This window comes from Papio anubis, chromosome 1, assembly GCF_008728515.1.
Source record: "Papio anubis isolate 15944 chromosome 1, Panubis1.0, whole genome shotgun sequence".
Lineage (NCBI taxonomy): Eukaryota > Metazoa > Chordata > Mammalia > Primates > Cercopithecidae > Papio > Papio anubis.
The window spans coordinates 205,907,757-205,928,372 of record NC_044976.1 but is presented as its reverse complement, the minus strand read 5'-3'; the positions used below and the strand labels follow the sequence as shown (position 1 = coordinate 205,928,372).

Sequence of the window (20,616 nt, the reverse complement as noted above, 5' to 3'; positions counted from 1 at the left end):
ATATCCCCGTAAATCATGTATTATAAATACAATCACAAGCATGGAGAAAAGTTTGGAAGGATCTATAACAAAAATGTTAACAATGGTTAATTCTGGGTGATGAGAACACAGGTGACTATTTTTTTTTTTTTTTTTTTGCGTATGGATATTTTCCAATTTTCTATAATTATTGTGTTTATTTGAATACTATATGTATTTTTGAGACAGGGTCTTGTTCTGTGGCCCAGGCTGGAGTGCAGTGCTGCAATCATGGCTCACTGTAGCCTCCACCTCATGGGCTCAAGCAATCCTCCTGCCTCAGCCTCCCGAGTAGTTGGCATGCACCACCACACCCAACTAGTTTTTTGATTTTTTAAAACTTTCTGGGCCGGGCGCGGTGGCTCAAGCCTGTAATCCCAGCACTTTGGGAGGCCGAGATGGGCGGATCACGAGGTCAGGAGATCGAGACCATCCTGGCTAACACGGTGAAACCCCGTCTCTACTAAAAATACAAAAAAAAAGAACTAGCCGGGTGAGGTGGCGGGCGCCTGTAGTCCTAGCTACTCGGGAGGCTGAGGCAGGAGAATGGCGTGAACCCGGGAGGCGGAGCTTGCAGTGAGCTGAGATCCGGCCACTGCACTCCAGCCTGGGCGACAGAGCGAGACTCCATCTCAAAAAAAAAAAAAAAACTTTCTGTAGGCTGGGCGATATGGCTCATGCTTGTAATCCCAGTACTTTAGGAGGCCGAGGGGGGCAGATCACCTGAGGTTGGGAGTTCGAGACCAGTCTGACCAACATGGAGAAACCCCATCTCTACTAAAAATATAAAAATTAACTGGGCATGGTGGCACATGCCTGTCATCCCAACTACTTGGGAGGCTGAGGCAGGAGAATTGCTTAAACCTGGGAGGCAGAGGTTGCGGTGAGTTGAGACCATGCCACTGCACTCCAGCCTGGGCAACATGAGCGAAACTCCATCTCAAAAAAAAAAAAAAAATTGTTGTAGGGACAGGGGTCTCACAATGCTCCCCAGGCTGGTCTTGAACTCCTGGGCTGAAGCAATCCACCTCCCTCAGCCTCCCAAAGTGCTGGGATTACAGGTGTGAGCCACTGTGCCTGGCCTAAAATAGACATTTTTTAATGTCATAAAGAAATAAGGATTTAAACTGCTAGGTCCAGAATTATATGTAATGGTGTCTCAAGTTCCCTTTCTTGTCTTGTCTTTGTAAGAGTTAGTGTTGGCAATGTTACCGTCAAGAAGGAAAAAACATGAGAAAGTTTCCATCAGGCTCCTTTATTTATTTATTTATTTATTTATTTATTTATTTATTTATTTATTTTTGAGACAGTGTCGCTGTTGTCAGCTCGGGCTGGAGTGCAATGGCACGATCTCAGCTCACTGCAACTTCTGCCTCCCAGGTTCCAACCATTCTCCTGCCTCAGCCTCCCGAGTTGCTGAGATTACAGGCACCAGCCACCATGCCCGGCTAATTTTTGTATTTTTTTAGTAGAGACAGGGTTTCACCACGTTGGCCAGGCTGATCTTGAACTCTTTACCTCAGGTGATCTACCCGCCTCGGCCTCCCAAAGTGCTGGGATTACAGGCATGGGCCACCGCGCCTGGTCTAGAAAGTTCCTTTAAACTGAGTGTATGAAAAGCTCTTATTTCTTTGAACAATCATATCGACCATTACCAGTTTATTTTAAAAAATGATATGCCAAAAGATCTACTAAAGTTTTTGTTTGTGTGTGTTTTCTTTCTTTTTTTTGAGATGGAGTCTTGCCCTTGTTGCCCAAGCTGGAGTGCAATGGTGCCATCTCGGCTCACTGCAACCTCCACCTCCTGGGTTCAAGCGATTCTCCCACCTCAGCATTCCAACCTAGCTGAAATTACAGGTGCCTGCCACTACTCCCAGCTAATTTTTTTTGTATTTGTAGTAGAGACGGGGTTTCACCATGTTGGCCAGGCTGATCTCAAACTCCTGACCTCATGATCCGCCTGCCTCAGCCTCCCAAAGCGCTGGGATTACCAGCATGAGCCACCACGCTCGCCCTGTGTGTGTTTTCAATAACACAAGTGACAAACCATTTCCTTAATTGGAATCTACATGGACTGCTAATATAAATGAATCTATAGCTGCCTTTTAGAATTACAAACTCTAATTAGCTCTCTGGAGGACTTAACACAGAGCAAACAAGGTTTTTTCCTATCAAATACATTTTGTCCTGCTATACTTTAAATTACTAGCATATATATTATACATGAAAGGTTAAACTGGGTAATGCCTTAGAGAGGGGAGAGAAAGACTTCAGACCAAATAAATCCTTATCAGAAATGGAGAAAAACGAGATTATTTATTTTATTTTATTTTTGAGACGGAGTCTCGCTCTTATCGCCCAGGCTGGAGTGCAATGGGGTGATCTTGGCTCACTGCAAGCTCTGCCTCCCAGGTTCAAGCGATTCTCCTGCCTCACCCTCCCGAGTAGCTGGGATGACAGGCGCCTGCTACCACACCTGTCTAATTTTTGTATTTTTAATAAAGACAGGGTTTCACCATGTTGGCCAGGCTGGTCTCAAATGCCCAACCTCAAGTGATCCACCTGCCCTGGCCTCCCGAAGTGCTGGGATTACAGGTGTGAGCCATCGCACCCAGTCAAAAAATGAGATTATTATTTGATGCTTCTCAAATAACAAGCCCAGGGTTGCTATACAGTGGAAATTCAAAAATTATCTGCTAAATGAACAAATGAATGAGAACTGTGTATTGTCCCTGGGGGACAAAGTAGATTTGTTATTGTCACTTAATGAATCTTAATACCTAAAGAGGGAACTTCTACTAAAGGAGAAAGAATGTAGCTGATATCTGCTAGCAGTAAATAGATACTGATGGAAAATACTGCAGAATTGGCCTTAAAATACAAAAGATGGATTAATTCTAGGTTTGAGGAGAAGAGAGGGTTGTTGAAAAATTAATTATACATAAAAATTCACTTAGATTCGCTAATAATTGGGATCCCCATTTGCCATGTTTTGACTCTCGACCTGTATATTTTCCACTTGTGCAAAGCAAGAATGAAGCCATGTCAAGTCATTTATGTTGACTTCCTGTTTTAAAGGCCAAAGCCCCGAAGGTCTACTCTTGGTCAGTCTAGTTTGAGCAGTGGCTCAAAAGAAGAAAACATTTGTCAGGTGAAGAAGGGTCAGGTTCCTTGTCATCAGAGTAACTGTCATGATGAAGTGACAATTAACACAGTAATTATCACTATCAAAATTCTTGTGCCTAACGTATGGTAGCCCTGCCCTGAGTCCTTGACAAGCATAATCCCAAATCATCCTGATTCTGGGTCTTTTTGGATGGTGCTCTTCAAATCCCAATGCTCCAACTTCCTCAGGGCTTGATGTCTCAGGGCATTGAACCTCTAGGAATGTCAGACTCCTCATCTCCTCATCTATAAAATGGAGATGGCAGTATTGCCTGTATCTCTTGGACTAAATGAGATGAGGGACAAGATGCCATTTTTGCCAAGTCTTATGCCAATGTTCTTTAAAGATGTTCGGTTTTGATTAGTCAGGTGTGGTGGTGCACGCCTATAGTCCCAGCTACTTAGGAGGCTGAAGGGGAAGCTCGCTTAGCCCAGGAGATTGAGGCTGCAGTGAGCCATGATCGTGCTACTGCACTCCAAGATATTAGGTTTTAGATTTATTTATTTATTTATTTAGAGACAGAGTCTCACTCTGTCACCCAGGCTGGAGTACAGTGGCACAATCATGGCTCACTGCAGCCTCCACCTCCCGGGTTCAGCTTCCTGAGTAGCTGGGACCACAGGTGCACACCACCAGGCCCAGCTAATTTTCTTATATTTTTGGTAGAAACAGGGGTCTCACTATGTTGCCCAGGCTAGTCTTGAACTCCTGGACTCAAGTAATCCACCCACCTCAGCTTCCCAAATTGTTGGGATTACAGGTGTGAGCCACCACATCCAGCTAGTTTTATTTTTTGAAGGAGGCAGGGGAAGAAAGAGGCCCCAGGCCATCTCTCAGCGCACCTCTTCTGCTGCTCCTCACTGCCCACACCCATCCTAGAACACTGAGCTCGGTCCAGCCTCAGGGCGTTTGCCCCAGCGAGTTCCTGTCCCTGGCATCCTCCTGTCTTAGATCTCCACGGGCTGGGTCCTTTGCATTGTTCGGGTCTCACTGCCCCTTCCCAGCTAAAGTGGCACCCTCCCCCTACCAGGCTTAATCCCATTAACCTGGCTTATCTTCCTCAAGGCACCTACCACCATATAAAATGACTTACTGATTCTGTGTTTATTGTCTGTCTCTCCCAACTAGAATATAAGATCTAAGAGGAAAAGGTCTTTGGATGTCTGGTGTCACTGCTGCACACCAGGCACACAGCAGGTGCCCAATAAATATCTGATGAATACATCAAATGAATGAGGAGTGTGACAGTTCAAGAAAAAAATCAAATGAGAAATTAGGCTTCTTAGCAGCCCAAGAAGAGTTCTCTATCGAGAAGTTTTCAAACCAGCTGACGCAAGTGTTTTTGGTGTTAACCAGGCAGCTGCAAGATTGCTATGGAGAGGACACTGTGTACCATGGAGATTAACGGCATGAGCTTTGGAGGCAGCTAACCCCGCACAGATGTGCGACTTGGACAGGTTACTGAGCTTGCTAAGCCCCCGTCTCACTCTCTGAACAGGGATAATGACACCTCTCACACGGTGGTTGTGAGGATTAGATGAGGTAATCCTTTAAAGCCCCCATCCTAGCACATGGTAAGAAGCATGCAACAATGAATAGCATAGCTGTGGGGAAGCATTAATAACCAACAGCCTTTTTCAGGAGAATCGCTTGAGCCCAGGAGGTGGAGGCTGCAGTGAGCTGAGATCGCGCCACTGCACTCCAGCCTGGGCGACAGAGCAAGAACCCGTCTCAAACAAAACAAAACAAAACAAAACAAAACAAAAAACCAAACCAACAGTCTTTTAAAAAGCAGTGGTTCCCAACCTTGGTCATAGGATGGACCCCCCCCAACCCCCCACCCTACCAATCCCCCAGGGAAATTTACAAAACCCTGATGTGTGGTCCCACCCTCGGAGATCCTGATTAATTAGTCTGGGATGCAGGGAGGACACGGGAATTTTTTAAAGCTCCCTTGGGACTTCTAATGTGCAGCCAGGACTGAAAACCTCCACCGGCCTTGAAGACATCTCCAGATTAAGTATTTAGTCAGGAGCGCCTGCCAAAATTAGGTTTTGGAATTACACCCACCTCTCTTTGTGAGACGCCATGTCTGTTGATGGTTAAGAGGTCTTGGATACGCAGTGCTTCTCCACACTCACAACCTGATAAGTGGTTTTCCATGGGACATTTCTCCCCCCACCCTCCGCCTCTCCATCGTTTCTCACTCAAATATTTTAAAATTATACTGTAAAGAAGAGTTCAGGAATCAAGCATGCTCATTAATGTCATTTAAAACAACTGTTAAAAAAAATAAGTGACTGGTAGTGTCTGTATCTAACTCATAAGTTTGTGGCTGGCGGGTTATAAAATATGGGTCAATTAACAGTTAATTGTGAATTGGAACAAGATTCACAATGCACACACGTCATGATTAGTTAGGCGTAGAAATGGCTCCAGTCAGGATGTTGGCAGCGGTTCACAGACTGACTTAATGTGCCTCCCTGCAGGGAAGGTGCCCTTTCATCTTGCACCCTCTGGCTTTTGGAGAGTGACTGCTACGGGAGTGTCTCCCTCCACTGCTGCAAGAGGACTGTTAGCTCTCAGGTCATTTGTAAGGATGCTCCCCAGGATAACCAGGTCTTGAGTTCGTTCAAAACCATTAGAGAGTAAACATTTTATATTGGCAACTTCAGAGATAGCTAAGTACTGTGGTTCTGAAATAAAATAACTCTATCCCGGCCGGGCGCGGCAGCTCACGCCTGTAGTCCCAGCACTTTGGCAGGCCCAGGCGGGCAGATCACGAGGTCAGGAGATCGAGACCATCCTGGCTAACACGGTGAAACCCCATTTCTACTAAAAATACAAAAAATTAGCCGGGCATGGTGGTGGGTGCCTGTAGTCCCAGCTACTCCGGAGGCTGAGGCAGGAGAATGGCATGAACCGGGAGACGAAGCTTGCAGTGAGCCGAGATCGTGCCACTGCACTCCAGCCTGGGTGACAGACCGAGACTCTGTCTCAAATAAATAAATAAATAAATAAATAACTCTATCCCAGGTGGTTACACATGATCAGATTTGGAGGCTGCAAAATACCAACAAGTGTTGAAGTAGAGTCACATCCTTCTGCAGTAATGGTTATTAAGGGGGTATAATCATGCTTTTTTTTTTTTTTTTTTCCTGTGTGTGGTTTCCAATGTGGTTGGAAATAAACATAGTTAAATTACCAGTTTCTGGCTTTGATAAATCATTGGAACCTGGGGCACACACACACACCCCCCCCCCCACATTATTCATCATAAGAGTTATATATTAGCAGCTTTCGGAAAGTGATGAAGAATTATTTTTACCTACTAAGAAACTGACCCAAGGGCTTTTGGTGGGCGTTTGATCTCTTAACCAAAGGGAAAGAACGTGATTTTGTTTTCTCTAAAGCATCCTTTTAAGGAGACATTAAGTTGGCAGCAGCATTGGGAAGTCTAACTGACAGGTTGGGTGGATCCAGGCAAGTAAATCATGCAGGGCCTCAATTGTGTCATCAAATAAAACTGAAGTAGAGAAAGCACGTGAGAAAAAGAAGCAAACTCTCACATACAAAAAGACCCAGGTTGGGCTGGGCGTGGTGACTGAGGCCAGTAATCCCAGCACTTTGGGAGGCTGAGGCGGGTGGATCACCTGAGGTCAGGAGTTTGAGTCCAGCTTGACCAACCGTGGTGAAACTCCGTCTCTATTAAAAATAGAAAATTATCTGGGCGTGGTGGCACATGCCTGTAATCCCAGCTACTTGGGAGGCTGAGGCAGGAGAACTGCTTGAACCCAGGATGTGGAGGCCATGCCATTGCACTCCAGCCTGGGCAACAAGAGTAAAACTCCGTCTCAAAAAACAAACAAACAAACAACACTCTGGTGGTTCATTCTGACACAAGTAAAAAATGTTTGAAGACGACCAGAAGCCTGATTAAAATTAATCTACTAATTAATAATGACTATCATTCAGAAGAGTCCTTGAAGGGTTTATAAATATTTCTAAACAAATTTCTGTACTCATTTTTATTTTAGTTAACGTGCCACATTAGTGTGTGGGGTGTTAGTCTTTAAAGAGTTTAAATATAGATTTTTAAAATTAGAAAATAAATATGTGCTTGTCATGGCAAACCTGAAAATTCAGATGAGCATATGGAAAAAATTAATGCTCCCATTACCCAGGCCAACCACAGTTAACCTTTTAGAAATTTCCTTGGTTATTTACCATGCAGCAAGGTATACTTACCGACATGTGATCATTTGTTATATATACATTTGTATACACAGATTAAATGCGGAGGGGCGTTTCCGATACCAGCTCATGTTAGAAATTTCAGAAATATAGGATAGTGGAAAGAAAATAAAAACTCACCAGGCATGGTGGCTCATGCCTGTAATCCCAGCACTTTGGGAGGCCGAGGCGGTTGGATCACCTGAGGTCAGGAGTTTGAGAACAGCCTGGCCAACATGGTGAAACCCCATCTCTGCTAAAATTACAAAAATTTGACGGGCGCAGTGGCTCACCATTGCACTCAAGCCTGGGTGACAAGAGTGTGAAACTCCATCTCAAAACAAAACAAAACAAAAAAATCTATGGAATGAAAAAGAAATCACCTAGAACTGCACCTTCCAGAGAGAACTGCTGCTCACATGCTGGTATTGGTGTATTTTCTAATATCATGTTTCTAAGGGGAAAAAAAGTTGAGTATGCACTGCATGTTCTGGTTTCTCAGCTTGGTTACCTGGGCTGATGATAGCTGCCCTGAGGGCTCTGTGGGTCCCCCACCCTGCTTAAGAAAGAAATAAACAAAACTCTGGTGGCTCCAGTCAGTCAATGTATGCTTTACAAGATGTAGAAAATGTTGGTGAGGTCTTTTTATTATTATTATTTTACTAGCATTTTATTTTGAGACGGAGTCTTGCTCTGTCGCTCAGGCTGGAATGCAGTGGTGTGATCTCAGCTCACTGCAATCTTTCCCTCCCAGGTTCAAGCAAGTCTCCTGCCTCAGCCTCCTGAGTAGCTCAGATTATAGGTGCCTGTCACCATGCCTGGCTAATTTTTGTATTTTTAGTAGAGATGGAGTTTCGCCATGTTGGCCATGCTGGTCTTGAACTCCTGGTCTCAAGTGATCTGCCCACCTTGGCCTCCCAAAGTGCCGGGATTACAGGTGTGAGCCACCGCACCTGGCCATTTGCTAGCTTATTTTAATGCTTACTCCCTCACTCCCTATCCCTTCTGATTAATTAATGAGAAATTTAAACATTGCAAAAATGTCTGTCTTATGATTAAAAAAGGGGAGGGGGGAAAATAACCTTTAATGTTTCTTTGCTTAAACACACTGAAAGCAGAAAAGGAGCAGGACTAACATCTGGCCTAACGTCAGGAGGGCTCCTTTGGCTACCCAAGTAGCCAAGACACACAGAGAGAGATGACCCAGCTGGCTTCTGGTCCCTTCCACCAAGCAACAAACAGCACGTTCTCCACCAATGCTATGGCTCTTAGAACTCAGAGGGAAGGAGAATCCGTTCAGTCCCGACTGGCCGGATCCTAAACCTGCCCCATTCAGAACCCTGCCATGCCCCTCACATGCAAAGGAAGGGTAGTGCAGAGAACATACTCTTTGAAGGCTTTTGTGAAGTCTTGTAAGATAGGGCTTTCCCTGCAGTTTGCCGCGAGTAGAAAGTTGCTCTATTCTGCAGTACAGATTTTAAAGTTAATGATAAACATAGTCTCAAATTACTTTTATTTTATTTTAATTTAATTTTTTGAGATGGAGTTTCACTCTGTTGTCCAGGCTGGAGTGCAATGGCACGATCTCGGCTCACTGCAACCTCTGCCTCCTGGGTTCAAGCGATTCTCCTGCCTCAGCCTCCCAAGTAGCTGGGATTACAGGCGCCCGCCACCACGCCCAGCTAATTTTTGTATTTTTGGTAGAGACGGGATTTCACCATGTTGGCCAGGCTGGTCTTGAACTCATGACCTCAGGTGATCCACCCACCTCGGCCTCCCAAAGTGCTGGAATTACAGGCGTGAGTCACCGACCCCGGCCTCCAATTATCTTTAATTCAGTCATACTAGCTATTGGCCCAGATATTTTTTAGAATAAATCATTTACCTGGAAGGGGATCTCCAGTGCTATCTGGAAAGCCATTTTCTTCTCCCTAAAAACCAAAAAGCAACCTTCATTAAAATCATATCCAAATGTGAATGGAGATATTATCCATCTTCCAACTTACTTAAATTTCCACCAAAACCCTGGGGGCTGGGGTGGGTGGAGGGACTGGATCTTGAGAATGGTATTTTAATGGGAGGTGAACCCAGCATCTGCCTCTAGAATATGAGCACCTTGAGTGCAGGGACTTTTGTTTATTTGCTCCTTGTGCTGTCCCAGTGCCCAGAACAGTGCTTGATACACAGCAGATACTCAAACTTGCTAAATGCCCTAGTGTCCCTATTTTTAAAAATTATCAGCTGGACACCATAGTTTGTGCCTGCAGCCCCAGCTACTTGGGTGGCTGAGATGGGAGGATCACTTGAGCCCAGGAGTTGGAGGCTGCAATGAGCTATGACTGAGCCACTGTACTTCAGCCTGAAAGACAGCAAGATCTCAAAGAAAGAAAAAAAAAAGGGTATCAATGCAAGCAACAATGTGCTATTTTTATTTTACATTATGGGTTATCTTCCTTATTTTATTTCTTATCTGCTTTTTGTCTGTCAGGGCTTGTCTGTCGATCCAGGTTACAATTCTTTCCCTTTTCTATTTATTTCAGTATATATCGCAAAGCAGCTAAAACTAACTATGAAAAAATGGTGTCCAAATCTCTTGAGAGACAATCGTGTTTCTGCCCTTCTGACTGGGGTTCCATTTTTATAATCAGGACCATGCTACAGGGATGTGAGGGATTTACTCTGATCTTGGAGGTGTGTGTGTGTGTGTGTGTGTGTGTGTGTGTGTGCGCTTCCCATGAAGTCAGCAGAGGAGACTGGTCCCAGTATACCTTCGTTTATGTTAACTCCATCTTTCTACAACCAAATCTTTCTTATCAGCTAATGCCACCCCCCACCCCACCCCCATCCACAGTACTGAAGAAGCACAAGAGGCCAGTCAGAAGCCCTGGGCTTTAGAACCTCAGGCACAGTGCCAGTGAGGGTCTCAGATCCCCCGTTTGTGTACTGAGGTAGCTGTGGGATTAGCTCAGCTCTAACGTGCCTCTATTTTCTTGGGTCTGAGAGTTTCACCTGTCAAGATGTGTTAAATCCGTGGTGTCAATGTGTTTTAAGCATTTTTTTTTTTTTTGAGATGGAGTCTCTCTCTGTCACCAGGCCGGAGTGCACTGGAGCAATCTCGGCTCACTGCAATCTCTGCCTCCCAGGTTCAAGTCATTCTCCTGCCTCAGCCTCCTGAGTAGCTGGGATTACAGGCATGCGCCACCACACTCAGCTAATTTTTGTATTTTTGTAGAGATGGGGTTTCACCATGTTGGCCAGGATGGTCTCCATCTCCTGACCTCGTGATCTGCCCGCCTCAGCCTCCCAAAGTGCTGGGATTACAGGCGTGAGTCACTGTGCCTGGTGTGTTTTAAACATTTTAAACAATCTTTCTCTCTTAATCTTCTCAGAGGAGCCTTTTGCCTCATCCCAAGCTCATCCATCCCCATGTCTCAGCCGTGTACATACCTTCACCTAACCACAAACCTAGATTTTTTTTTTTTTCCCACACAGGCACATTCCCATGTGTTACCAGCTAGACTTTTCTCCTAAGTCATCTAAATATTTCTTATCTTTGCTGGAACTAAAAACCAACTTGCTTACCATAATTCATACAATTTCTTTTCATTTAGTTGAAGTCGTACTTTCTTCTCACATTTCCCTTACTCAGGAGTGTGTGCGTGTGTGTGTGTGTGTGTGTGTATCAGAGAGAGAGAGTGTGAGAGAGAAAGAGAGAAACAGATGAAGAGACAGAGATGGAAAGAGAGAATTATAGTGAGTCTCTGAGCAGATAGAAATCTCTCTCTATGCAACCTTTTGTTTTATTTCAAGGCTAACCCCAGAAGCCCCACGACTTTAGGGACACTAGTCATTACTCCGCAGGTCATGTGGAGACCTGCCTTTTCGCATCTGCATCACTCCTGCAGGGTTGGGCAGGTATGTGGACTCTTTTATCAACACAGTCACCGTTCTGCTCACTGAATTGGAAACCTGGGCTGAGGAAACAGAAACAGGAACTTCAGGTACTCTCGAGAGATACAAATGTTAGAACTTGGCAGATTTTGTGGTATTTGAGGTTCCTGCTAAAACATGAACTTGACTCTAAGTAGAAACTATGTTACTTGGCATATTTGACTTGATTTCTCATAATCGGGAGAAAATTTTACCAAGGTCAATGTCTGGCCAGAATCAGCCCCGTGATGCAGACAGGGAATATGAATTACTTGTGAAAGTTGATAACGATAGAATTTAGATTAATATGCATGATCTTTGTTCTTAGCTCTGATCATCAGGTTGCGCTATGTTGTGGGTTTGTTTTCTAAGAGTGAAATAGGGAAACCACTGATTTTTGTGGGTTTTGTAGTCTTAATGAAAGCATACACATGCCTTTATTCAACACCTATTTATTGAGCAGCTAATATGTAAAAGCCCCCATACTGCAATGCACAGACAAAGATAAAAGGACCTGAACCCTTGACCTCAAGATATGCTGGGAAATGGAGACCACTTAAACAACTAAAATGCAAGGCACGAGATAGTGAATTCCAAGAGAGGGGTACAGATGAAGTCAGAGAGGAAAGGTGTCTTCTGATGAAAAAAATCAGAGGCAGTCTCTTGGAGACAGACATGTTTGAGACGGACCCTGCTGAAATCCGGGCAGTGGGGACTTGAGAGGAAGAAGCATCTAATCTTAAGCAAAAACCATGAGAGGGGCAAGAGGGAGATGATTCAGAAATCAGGCTGGAAGTTAAGAAAAACAAAACAAAAAGAAGGGGGTGAGACAGGTGAATAGACTGGGGCCTGTCCAAGGAGCTGGACGTCATTCCAGACAACAGGGAGTCACTGAGGGGCTCTTGTCTGAAGCAGGGCATCCTCACAGGTGTCTAAGACCAGCGCAGGAAATACCTGCCGGGCTACAGTGTAGGACGCGTGGGGGAACAGAACATGTGGAGGCAACGGACAGAGAAGGGGGAAGAATGACATGAGCAAGGATTAATGAGACTCCGCATCACTACTCCAGGAGAGAAGGGGATGAAGCGAGAGCTGCTGTAGAGATGCGATCACTGGGGAAAACAGGAAAGGAGGTGAAATGCAGAGCAAGCTGTGAAGAGGTGACAGAGAAGACAAGGGCAGGCTCACACACAACAAACTTGAGAAACCTATAGGAGCTAAAAGCATGGTCCTGGTCCCTGGGAGAGGCCAGGGCAGGAGATGAAAATAAGGATGTTGAAGTGATTACAAAAGAAATGACTGGAGCTGTGAGGTCACAACCTCAAGAAGGACCTGAGAAGGACACGTCAGTGGCAGAGGAAGGAACGAAAGGACAGCAGAGAAAGGAGGTCAGAGAGGGGAAGAAAAGCAGGGGAAGCAGTATCAAAAGTTGCAGCAAACGGCCAGGCACGGTGGCTCGTGCTTGTAATTCCAGCACTTTGGGAGGCCGAGGCGGGTCAATCGCCTGAGGTCAGGAGTTTGAGACAAGCGTGGCCAAAATGGTGAAACCGCGGCTCTATTAAAAATACAAAAATTATCTGGATGTGGTGGTGAGTGCCTGTGATCCCAGCTACTCGGGAGAGTGAGGCAGGAGAATCACCTGAACCTGGGACGCCGAGGTTGTAGTGAGCCGAGATCACGCCACTGCATTCCAGCCTGAGTAACAGAGCAAGACTCTGTCTCAAAAAAAAAAAAAAAAACAATTGCAGCACTCCAACCCAGGTGACTGAGTGAGACTCCAACTCCAAAAAAAAAAAAAAAAACTTGCAGAAAGAGATGGACTCTGAGCACCAAGTGAAGACAAGACTTGGTGAGGAGGAGACGAGCAGCAATTTTGAAAGCCGTTCTAGCAGAGTGGTGGCTGGTTGATACCAGGTAGGCAGTGAGGCCATGGAGATGGCTGAAGAACACGTGTGTGGTTATGTAGGCCTGAAATGCCACCCTCCCCAGCCCTTTCATCTGCTTAATTTCTCTTATCTGTAGAGCCTCAGCTTAGACATCACTTCCGCTAGGACACCTTCTCCAAACCCCCAGTCTGGGTTCTGTGCCCTGGGCGTTCCCCAGGCACCCTGTCCATGCACCCCACAGGATGCCCGTTCCACTGGGCCTGGAGTGTGTTCAAGGAGCAAGGGATGGACCTTGATGATGAAAAGACACCATTTCTTTGGAGATGGGACAAAGAGGGAGAAAAACGGGGGCAAATCTGGAGAAACCTGGAGGGAGGTGAGATATCCGTTGGCCCAGCCTCCATGTCAGGGGATAGGAAGCAGAAACGGGGAATGGGCAGTTACCGTTCAATGCATATAGAATTTCAGTTTGGGAAGACAGAAAAGTTCTGGAGATGGACGGTGGTGATGGTCGCGCAACACCGTGAATATACTTAATGCCACTGAGCTGTGCACTTAAAAATGGTTAAAATGGGTCAGACGCGGTGGCTCACGCCTATAATCCCAGCACTGGGGAGGCGAGGCGGGCGGATCACCTGAGGTCGGGAGTTCGAGACCAGCCTGGCTAACATGGTGAAACCCCATCTCCACTAAAAATACAAAATAAGCCGGGCGTGGTGGTATGCACCTGTAATCCCAGCTTCTTGGAAGGCTGAGGCAGGAGAATCACTTGAACCTGGAAGGTGGAGGCTGCAGTGAACCGAGATCTTGCCACTGCACTCCAGTCTGGGTGACAGAGTTAAAAACGGTTAAAGTCGTAACTTTTAAGTTATGTATATTTTACCACAATAAAAAATGTTTAAAATGTGTTCTCTCAAACGATGTGGGCAGTAGGGAAGGCGACATGCTCGACATACTCTGTAGAGCCCTGTGCCAGGGTGACACGAAACAAACACTATTCCAAGGATAGAGAAATGCCGTGTGAATAGCATTTATGAGACAGGAGAGACGGGAAAAAAAATGCGGCATCTCTAAATTAGATTAATCTATGATTTTAAATATGTGTGTGTAAATTTGTAATAACTTAAATCATATAGGTATGCATTTGCATAGTCGGTCTACCTTCCTAAAACTTGATGTTAATTTTTCTTAACACTGGCTGGGAAGAACTTCTCACTTCTTTAATTGGCGTGGTGTGAGGCCTGGACATGGGTTGTTTTAAATATCTCCTTAAGAAATGTCAAGGTGTTGCAGAGTCGAACACCTATGTTTTATATTCAAGTAAACTAAAGAAAACCCCCATTTTGTAAAACCTTCTCATTGTAAGAACAAGAGAATTATCTTATATTTGGGCAAAATGTATTAACTGCTGCCAAGAATTCTTTGAACAGAGAGTTGGCTAAGTTCCATGAATTTCACACCTTGGTTATTTTATAAACTGTCAGTCAGTCCCATTTCTGCTCAGGGAGCTGAAAGCTCTGGGTACTAAGGAACAGTTGCCTCTAACTATTTACAACTGAGATTTAATATCAGGCTCCAAGCAACAGAAACCCCAGGGCCCAGGGCACACTTGGGAAAAGCTCCCAGCTCCCAGCTGAATGTGCAGCCCACGTGGGAATGGACTGATGTGACCAGAGACACTAATAGGTTGATGGAGAAGTCAAATAAAAACAAGGAGAGGCTACTGATTTGGACTGAGCTCCTGCACGGAGACCCCAATAGACCAACCCAAAATGGAGTCACTCACACTAAGGTTCCACATCACCAACCCAAAACCTCAGCTGTGTATTCCTAAGATCTGACCTGATATCAGGAGAGAAAAATAATAGCTGACTCTCCAAACCGGCCAGTTTTCCCCAAAAGAACCAAACCAAACCAAACCAAACAAACAAACAAAAAAACCCAGGAGATTCACAGCAACCAATCAAAAGGGGGCCAGTCATGAACTGACACGCTAGGGAAGTCCGCTTTGCTTAACCCATAGCAGGAAAGTCACCCGAAGTCCCCTGATGTTAACCAATCCACTCTAGGCACTGTGCTGTTTCCTTGCTCCTACTCAAGCCACCTTCCAAAAACCAACTGTCCTGCAGTGCCCAGCAGAACCCTTGTCTATTTTGCAGACTGTGGTGCCTGGTTCATGACTCGTTATTAAAAGCCAATTAGATCTTTAAAACTCAGTAAGTTGAAACCTTGTTCTCTGACAGCCCGCACTGGTCCAATAGGGGCTAGTTTTCTGTGAAACATGCTCTTCAGGACTGTCTAGTTTGGTCAACTCATAAAGCGTTCATCTGTGCTACTTTGCAAACTATGGGGAGGATAACTGAATGGGAAAGTGTGGCCCAGGCTGGTTCACCTGGTATGACCAAAGTCTGATTAGAAACCACCACGAACACCAAGACCAAGTAGTCACTCTTCATCTGGTGTGGCAAACTAAATTATAGGCAGAGAACCTGAGAAGAAACGCTCCGCACGCTTATGACTTGAGGCACCAGTTCAGCTCAATTACTTAACTAGCTTCTTTGGAATCACATTACCTGATTTCAAGTTATACTGCAGAGCTATAGTAACCAGCACGGTAGTAGCATAAAAACAAACACTTAGACCAATGGGACAGAATAGAGAACCCAGAAACAAACCCATACACCTACAGGAACTCACTTTTGACAAAGGTGCCAAGAGCATACTCTGGGGAAAAGATAGTCTCTTCAATAAATGGTGCTGGGAAAACTGGATATCCATATGCAAAGGAGTGAAACTAGACCCCTATCTCTCTCCATATACAAAAATCAAATCAAAATCAATGGAAGACTTAAATCTAAGACCTCAAACTATGAAACCACTACAAGAATAACAATGCTCAAGTTTGATCTCTCTGCTTGCAGAAAATATTTCAGTACATGGCCTTGAAAATATGATTTTAAATGCTTAGGTGTGTGATGGTAACAGGATTCACAGCACATGGATTTAGACTGTTCAAAACTTTCTCAGGCTGGGCACGGTGGCTCACGCCTGTAATCCCAGCACTTTGGGAGGCCGAGGTAGGCGGATCACCTGAGGTCAGGAGTTTAAGACCAGCCTAGCCAACATGGTGAAACCCCATCTTTACTAAAAACACAAAAATTAGCTCGACATGGTGGCAGGTGCCTGTAATCCCAGCACTTTGGGAGGCTGAGACAGGAGGATCACCTAAGGTCAGGAGACCAGTCTGGCTAAAACCCCATCTCTACTAAAAATACAAAAAATTAGCTGGGTGTGGTGGCGGCAGCCTGTAATCCCAGCTACTCAGGAGGCTGAGGCAGGAGAATTGCTTGAACCCAGGAGGCAGAGGTTGCAGTGAGCCAAGATCGCACCATTGCTCCAGCCTGGGTGACAAGAGTGAAACTCTGTCTAAAAAAAAAAAAAAGAGCTAAATAAGGAAGAGTGAAAATGTAAAATAAATGCTACAGTGCTTTGCTTGGATGAGAGCAAGCCTGTGGGTTTCTGGACTTGTAGGTCCTTCTTCTCTGCAATGAGTTTTCTATCCAATTACAAGGAAGACCTGCTTCTTCTGGAGTTGAAGTGGGGCGTCAAAGACATAACCGTTTCGGGACTTTGAGGCTGGGCAAGCTCAGGTGTAATTTCATACCTTTGCTATGGTTTCAAAGATGAAAGATAAAGGGGTTTTCCCTGTGTAGGATGTAGAGTTGATTATTATTCAGAAATATCACAGAGTATTTTACAGGAGATTATGGTTTGTACATGCGAATACAAGTAGAGCACGGGGCTCTGGATAGTACAGAGAGGCAGGGAGTTTTCACACCTATCTACTTCATTCACAAAACCCAGGCTGTAGGACAGAAGTAATGCTAGAACACAGGCAAAGGGAAGGCTGAGTGCTGAGGAAATGCACCCACAGACTCCCTGGCTCAGTCTATAATTTTCCTTGGGTGCACAATTGTGTGCTAGCTGACCGCACAGAAAGACCATTTGGCTTCATCTGTCATATATGAAAAGTTTACTGAGTCTAAATACCATCTAAAGTTTTGGATGATTTACTCTATTATTTTTTCTTTGATTTGAAAAAATACCAGCTGGGCGTGGTGGCTCACAGCTATAATCCCAGCACTTTGGGAGGCTGATGCGGGTGGACTGCCTGAGCTCAGGAGTTCGAGACCAGCCTAACCAAAACAGTGAAACCTTGTTTCTACTAAAAATATAAAAATTAGCCGGGCATGGTGGTGGACACCTGTAATTCCAGCTACCCGGGAGGCTGAGGCAGGAAAATCTCTTGAACCTGGGAAGCGGGGGATGCAGTGAGCCGAGACCAGGCCATTGCACTCTAGCCTGGGCAACAAGAGTGAAACTCCATCTCAAAAAAAAAAAAAAAAAAAGGAAAGAAAAAGAAAAAGTACCAAAAACACCTAAAAAGTAAAAATTACTCAAAATCATGCTGTCTCTTTAGAAATCAAAAAGAGATAGGAAAAACTTTCTCTCTCAATCTATTATCACATCTCTCAATCCCATCTCACTCACCGCACGTTACTGGTTACAATCTGGGCACTTCCTTCCTGATTCCTTAGTCATGGCCATGTTCACATATATATAGAAATATTTTTTTAGGCCCCAAATCACATTGATCCACAACTTGCTTTATCTGCTTAACAATACATCAGATATATTTCTTAAGGCCAAGGCTCTCTCTTCTTTTTAATGGTTTAAAAATATCCCATAGCATCAATGCACCATAATTTATTCAACCAGTGCCTGCCAACGGGCATGGGAGTTACCCGCAGCTCTTCTCTATTTTGAATGCCACACTGTGTACCTTGCACCATGTAATGAGTTCTGTAGGATCAAGTCCTTAAAGTGAGACTGCTAGACAGGAGTGTCAGTGGGTACTGCTAAACAATTTTCCGTAAAGTTGTATCAATTTACACTCTCAACTGTGTGTGAGAGCTGCACCCTGACACCCACACCATCCGAATGTCTAAGTGAAATTCCAACCTGCCCGTAAAGTTCAAAGGCATTGCAGTCAGTGGAGCACTGCAAGGTAATGAGAAAAGGAGCCACTGAATCAATTAATTAGAGCTGTTAAAGAACTGTCCAGTTTAATTATTAATAAACTTCTCTCCTGCTCTTCTTGGGGAAATAAGTACTAAGTGCTAAAAAGCAAGCATTTTTGCCCTTTGGCCTGAATTTTTTTTTTTTTTTTTTTTTTTTTGGTGGGGCACAGAGTCTCTGTCACCCATGCTGGAGTGCAGTGGCGCGATCTTGGCTCACTGCAGCCTCTGCCTCTCAGGTTTAAGCGATTCTCCTGCCTCAGCCTCCTGAGTAGCTGAGACTACAGGCATGCGCTACAACGCCTGGCTAATTTTTGTATTTTTAGTAGAGACGAGGTTTCACCATGTTGGCCAGGATGGTCTCGATCTCCTGACCTCGTGGTCTGCCCCCCACCTCAGCCTCCCAAAGTGCTGGGATTACAAGCATGAGCCACTGCACCTGGTCTGTTTTATTTGTTTTTGTTTGTTTGTTTGTTTGTTTGTTTGTTTAGAGACAGAGAAAGAGTCTGGCTCTGTTGCTTAGGCTGGAGTTCAGTGGCATGATCTCGGTTCACTATTACCTCTGCCTCCAGAGCTCAAGCCATCCTCCTACCTCAGTCTCCCGAGTAACTGTGACTACAGGCATACACCACAATGCCCAGATACTTTTTGTATTTTTGTAGAGATGGTGTTTCACCATGTTGCCCAAGCTGGCCTCGAACTCCTGGACTCAAGTGATCTGCCTACTCCAGCCTCCCAAAGTGCTGGGATTACAGGCGTGAGACCCCATGCCCAGTAAACTTGAATATGTTTTACCACAAATATTTTATTTTGTCCGGGTCTAAAAGCAGAAATAAGTCAAAGCCCATAAGTATTAACAGACCACATCAAAGCAGAGTACTATGGTTTTTCTTTTTTTAAAAAAATAGCATTTTGGGGAGGTTTCACTATAGAAAAAAAATACTCAAGGCCTTGAAATGATGGCTGAGGTTGGGTAGTAGGAATTGGCAGTGGGAAAAATAAGAACAACAGTTGACATTTCATGATTTTTTTCCAGCAATCAAAAACAAAGAATGCAGGTGGCCCTGGTTCATCCAAGCCTAGGGCTTGGCAAGGCAGGTTCCATTAAAAATCACCAGGAGCACTGCCAAAATGTTTGACCAGGGCATCGGGCTGGGTCAGTGAGGCCAGAGGAGGGCTGCAGGGCTGCGGTTCAAGGTCAAGAACTACATCAGCATCTCTCCAGCGGCTGTACAGGGATGAGTGGGGAGTGTGACAGCTAAACACAGGTGCAGAGGGAGTGAGGGGGAGCGGGGGAAGGGGAAGAAAGAAAAGAGGAAAGCTGGGGTCAGAGAGGGAACTTCAGAGTCACAGGTAGAGGGTTTGTTCCCAGCGGTGGCATGATCTGAGGCGTGGCCATTCCCTTGGTGGCACAGGCACACGTGGGAGGAAGGTCATGGCAAGGTCACGGTCTGGGATAAAGAAGTTCAGTCTAGAGAAAGTGAGAAGCCACATGCCGAGGAAGGTAAATACCAATGGGAGGTAGAATCAGATGATTATCTGTTTTGGGCAAAATTGTTTACAGTTATCTAAAGACAGAAAGAGAAGTTCTACAGTTTTTAAAGACCCCAGCCAAGTTCTCCCAGCATTACTCACTTATTTTTAACTTTCTAGTGGTCAGTGAGTTATTCTAACACAGGACCCTCGATCACCTTACTAGAGATGAGTGAGTGGCCAGCTCTACAGACTGCTGGGAAGGTAGGTAAATGAAGAACAGATAAAACAGGGAGATGGAGGAGTGTGAGGCCAAGAGAGATCCGCGATGCTTTTGTTCACAGAACAGAACAAGTGATTTCTCCCTTGAACCCAGGAAATGGAGATTGCAGTGAGCGGAGACCACACCACTGCACTCCAGCCTGGGTGACAGAGCAAGACTCTAAAAATAAGAACAGGCGGCCAGGCACAGTGGCTCATGCCTGTAATCCCTGCCCTTTTGGGAGGCCGAGGTGGGCAAATCACAAGATTAGCAGATCGAGACTATCCTGGCTAAAATGGTGAAACCCTATCTCTACTAAAAGTTAAAAAAAATAGCCAGATGTGGCGGCACATGCCTGTAGTCCCAGCTACTCGGGAGGCTGAGGCAGGAGAATCGCTTGAACCCAGGAGGCGGAGGTTGCAGTGAGCCAAGATCGTGCCACTGCTCTCCAGCCTGGGTGTCAGAGCAAGACTCCGTCTCAAAAAAAAGAACAGGCAATTTCTATTCCAGTGCAACTGACCCCTTGAGATTTCCTCTCCCTTCTTTAAATGTCCAGACAGCTCTGCAACA

General features: G+C 45.1%; 1 protein-coding gene across 4 annotated transcripts in view; it reads right to left on the bottom strand.

Moving 5' to 3' along the window:
* Positions 1-20,616, bottom strand: part of EDARADD (EDAR associated death domain) — a 124,715-nt gene that overhangs the window by 7,872 nt on the left and 96,227 nt on the right. For all 4 annotated transcript variants that reach the window (XM_031659738.1, XM_021931670.2, XM_003893726.5 and 1 more), the window contains one exon: positions 9,303-9,348. In XM_031659738.1, coding sequence (XP_031515598.1) covers positions 9,303-9,348 — 46 coding nt within the window. The remainder of the gene's footprint in view (positions 1-9,302; positions 9,349-20,616) is intronic.